This window comes from Apaloderma vittatum, unplaced genomic scaffold (genome assembly GCF_000703405.1).
Source record: "Apaloderma vittatum isolate BGI_N311 unplaced genomic scaffold, ASM70340v1 scaffold13837, whole genome shotgun sequence".
Lineage (NCBI taxonomy): Eukaryota > Metazoa > Chordata > Aves > Trogoniformes > Trogonidae > Apaloderma > Apaloderma vittatum.
The window spans coordinates 1-4200 of record NW_009727965.1 but is presented as its reverse complement, the minus strand read 5'-3'; the positions used below and the strand labels follow the sequence as shown (position 1 = coordinate 4200).

The 4200-nt window shown below is 39.0% G+C and overlaps 1 protein-coding gene across 1 annotated transcript; it reads left to right on the top strand.

Annotated features, from left to right (window-relative positions):
• The first annotated feature begins 1209 nt into the window (after nt 1-1209).
• B3GALT1 (UDP-Gal:betaGlcNAc beta 1,3-galactosyltransferase, polypeptide 1) lies at nt 1210-2440 on the top strand. Its single transcript, XM_009873917.1, has one exon. The coding sequence runs from the start codon at nt 1210-1212 to the stop codon at nt 2188-2190; it is 981 nt and encodes a 326-aa protein (XP_009872219.1). The 3' UTR covers nt 2191-2440.
• Nucleotides 2441-4200: the final 1760 nt, after the last annotated feature.

Genomic DNA, 4200 nt, shown 5'->3' with positions numbered 1-4200 from the left:
CGCCCCCCAGCGCCGCGGTGGGCGGCGGGAGCCGCGCTGCTGCGGCAGCCTTAGCGCGGGGCTGGTCTCACTTCCATGCAACCCACCATAAAGCAGAACTGGTTCCCAGGAAACATGCCGAGAGCACAGGAAGGTGCGGGGCTGGCACATTGCCCGGGCCCAGGGGTGCCTCCAAGCTGCCGGGTGCCGAGGCAGGGCGGGCGCAGCAGCGGTGCCGGAGCCCCGGCCAGCAAAATGACGGCGCTCGTAGACTGCGAACGTGATTTATCGTATGTGGTATACAAATGATGGCTGTTCGTGGAAAGTAGAGACTGGTTTGGGGGGAGAAGAGAAGGAAACCGACAAGAATAACCCAATTGTGTTAATTTATTTCTAGACTTTTACGGCGTCTACTTGGGCGCTGATCTTTACATGGGTAAGACAGCATATGTGCATCTCTCTCTCTCTGCTGTACCTTTACCAATCAATCCTCTTCTATCTGATTTCCACCAAAGTGCACTCTTGTGAGCAGGACAGGCGTTAACAACACGTAGACCAAACGAGATCTGTAGGTATTCATGTGCATAGTCGCCATGGATGCTATTAATCCTAAAGTACATTATTTTTCATTCTTTAAATAATTTTAAAGTGATCCAAGGTATACTTCGCAAGATTGTCCAGAGAAAATGCTAGGAAGTAAGAAAATGCTAGAACCCAGAAAATTATTTTCATGTATCTTTCAAATTACTTAGACAGCCAACATCCTATGCATGCTTAACTTTTTATATATTATCATCTATGAGAAATTATCAGTCATAAAAGCATTACTTCAGTAATACTGCTATATTCTAGTACACTATCTTGCATTGAGAAAAAAAAAGGATATCTGAGAAATGCATTAAGACATTTAGTTTTTTAACGGCGAGTCATATTTAAGCTCATTTTTCTTGCCCCAGCCTTTTATGATCTAGCAATGGAAATTTTTTCTTCATATTTTTCAGAAATAACAGAAAATTCCAAGAAATGGAAGCCACCGCTAGTAAAAGAAGAAAAGCTGAGTATCATCAGGCTTAATAGCTCCTATTTGAGATCCATGAATGATTACAGAGATACTTTTCTATATCGAACTTTCAAGTTTCATTAATAATATGCTGCCTCTCTGGGATATAGGTGCGCTCATGGTACGAAGGCTATTTACTCATCACATGGAATAGAAGAGCTAGAGGAACAATGGCTTCAAAGGTCTCATGCTTATACGTTTTGACAGTAGTTTGCTGGGCAAGCGCTCTTTGGTACTTAAGTATTACTCGTCCTACTTCTTCCTACACTGGCCACAGACAGCTCAGTAGCATATCCATAGCCAGAAAAAACGTTTCCTTTGGCAACATAAGAACTCGACCTATAAATCCACATTCCTTTGAGTTTCTTATCAATGAACCCAACAAATGTGAAAAGAGCGTCCCCTTCTTGGTCATTCTTATCAGCACAACTCACAAGGAGTTTGATGCAAGGCAAGCCATTCGAGAAACATGGGGAGACGAAAACAACTTTAAAGGAATTAAAATCGCCACGCTATTCCTTCTCGGAAAAAATGCAGATCCTGTGTTAAATCAAATGGTAGAGCAAGAAAGCCAAATTTTTCACGACATTATTGTGGAGGATTTTATCGACTCTTACCATAACCTCACTCTGAAAACATTGATGGGGATGAGGTGGGTAGCAACGTTTTGTTCAAAAGCAAAGTACGTTATGAAGACAGACAGTGACATTTTTGTAAATATGGATAATCTTATTTATAAGCTGCTCAAGCCTAACACCAAGCCAAGGAGAAGGTACTTCACTGGTTATGTTATAAATGGAGGACCAATAAGAGATGTTCGCAGTAAGTGGTACATGCCGAGAGATTTGTATCCCGACAGCAATTACCCACCCTTCTGTTCAGGCACCGGCTACATTTTTTCAGCTGATGTAGCAGAACTGATTTACAAAACCTCTCTTCATACCAGACTTCTTCATCTTGAAGATGTGTATGTCGGACTCTGTCTTCGGAAGCTGGGCATTCACCCCTTCCAAAACAGTGGCTTCAATCACTGGAAAATGGCCTACAGCTTGTGCAGGTACCGCAGGGTGATCACAGTGCACCAGATAACACCAGAAGAAATGCACAGAATCTGGAATGACATGTCCAGCAAGAAGCATCTTAGATGTTAAGATTTTTACAGATGTAAATACCTTTTTTTTCTAATTTAGTTTTAGCCTGGTTATTTTTTGGCAAAGTGATCTGCTGATTTACAGGTTAAACTGTGGGATATTAACTGTGAGAGGATTTTTAATGGCTGTTTTTTTCATTCTCATCCTGACTACTGGTTTACAGACTTCAGGCTCTTTTCATAAGGACATTACACCAACTGCAAGGACCTAGAGTCAAATCTCAGACTTTGTATATTATCCACTATCACACCTATCAGCTCCTGCACCTGTATGTAAAAAGACAGTAAAAAACTATTATGAGCTGCTTTACAGTTTGTGACCCAGCCTCTGAGATAAGACTCAGGCCCTAAGAAATGAAGAATCACAAACACAATTTTATTCCTTTTTTGACACCCTAAAACCATATCTATTTAGAGCATTGTTAATAAATTGAGCGGTATAGATTTGCACTGACCTTATACACTTATCTTGACGTGATTTTGTAGTAAAATGTGTGCAGTTCCCAGACAGCTTCCTGATGGTATAATAGCAGGATTTAGACAGGTAAGAGTATCAAAGTCTCATAGGCCTTAGAAACAAACCCTCACAGGGAAGCATATTTTTATCCACCAGATGGTATTCCTTCAAATTATTTCAGAAACTACTCCATTTCTTTCCACTGCCTAAAGTAGCCCCTAAAAGATCTAACATAATTTCAAAATGAAGTAGAACCTTTAGGTGAAATAAGAAAGGGGAAATGTACGAAAAACTGTGTTAAAAATACATGAGACAAGTATGAATATCTTTTAACTTTTAATTTCAAAGCAAGTGCAATGTTTCTCTACCGATGGATCTCTCCATTAAGTGTCTTGCATACCAATATATAATTAAATCGAACAATAAAGTGTCAATAGGCAGCATATGTCTTCAACATCAGTCAGTATACTATTTCCTTAAAAAAAAAAATCCCAAAGCAGCTTTTCAAGGGTAAGCTCTACTTTTTGCTACAGTACATCTATGAATATGATTCTACTAGATTTTTAATGTTGTGAAAAAGTAGAATTTTGTCCAATACAAGAATACAATTTTCTGTTGATTGGGCAACAGAGTAGGTAACAGTTATATACGACAGTTATGTACAACTTTCACAGAAAAACAGAGGGCTTTTAAGAATTATCTATTAAAGAAAAGCAAATTCTAGCCTTTTTTTACAAATCTGCAGCTCCCAAGTTACTCATCACAGAGCCAATATTCACTGAGGTCCTGCTAAATAAACCCCCAGAGTATGGAACAGAAATCGAATATTTATTCAAGTGTCGTAACGTGCTTATGTGTTCTGAATGTGAATGTTAAAGAAACGTCACGAAAATTATTTTCTGGAAAATTCTTTGATAATTTCAAGCCATCTCTATTCAGCTCCTCCTTCTAACAAAGAGCTAAAACATGACATTGCTCAGCCAATAACTTGAAATTAAGAATTCACAGACAAGTTACAATGATACAAAGCTCACTAGATGTATTATTAGCTGTAGATTACTCACACCACCCAGAGCACACAAAAAAAGTCTCGTTCATTTCAGCCGGCATTACATGTAACATACAAAAAACTGTTAAGTCTGTACGTTATTCAGGATGTCTATAAAGTTGTCAGAAATTAACTGAGTAAGAATTTAAAGAAAAACTCTGACCTGATTTTGCCACAGGTGTACATGGCACTTTACAACAGTAACAGAGGAATGAAGATGCTACCCCAGAAGGTTTGCAGTTTCTTGACAAATTGCTAGTCTTATTCAAAGATGCAGCAGAATCATTCTGAAAAGAACTACCTGTCAGTAAGGTCAAGCGTACCTGGCTTTCAAGCCACAAGCAGTAGTTTTTTTCAACAAAATCTACTTCAGCTCTAAAGGTGAAGCTACAAAACAGACAGCCCAGGAGTTACTGCTAATCAACAGGAGCTTGTGCACCCTTCATAAATGAAATTTGGTAATTTTATATAAAAATACTGAATCTCTTGCAGCATAATTAAGATTT

What these genes read in the sequence shown, in the direction of transcription:
- B3GALT1 (XM_009873917.1), top strand. Translation starts at nt 1,210, where the DNA reads ATGGCTTCAAAGGTCTCATGCTTATACGTTTTGACAGTAGTTTGCTGG.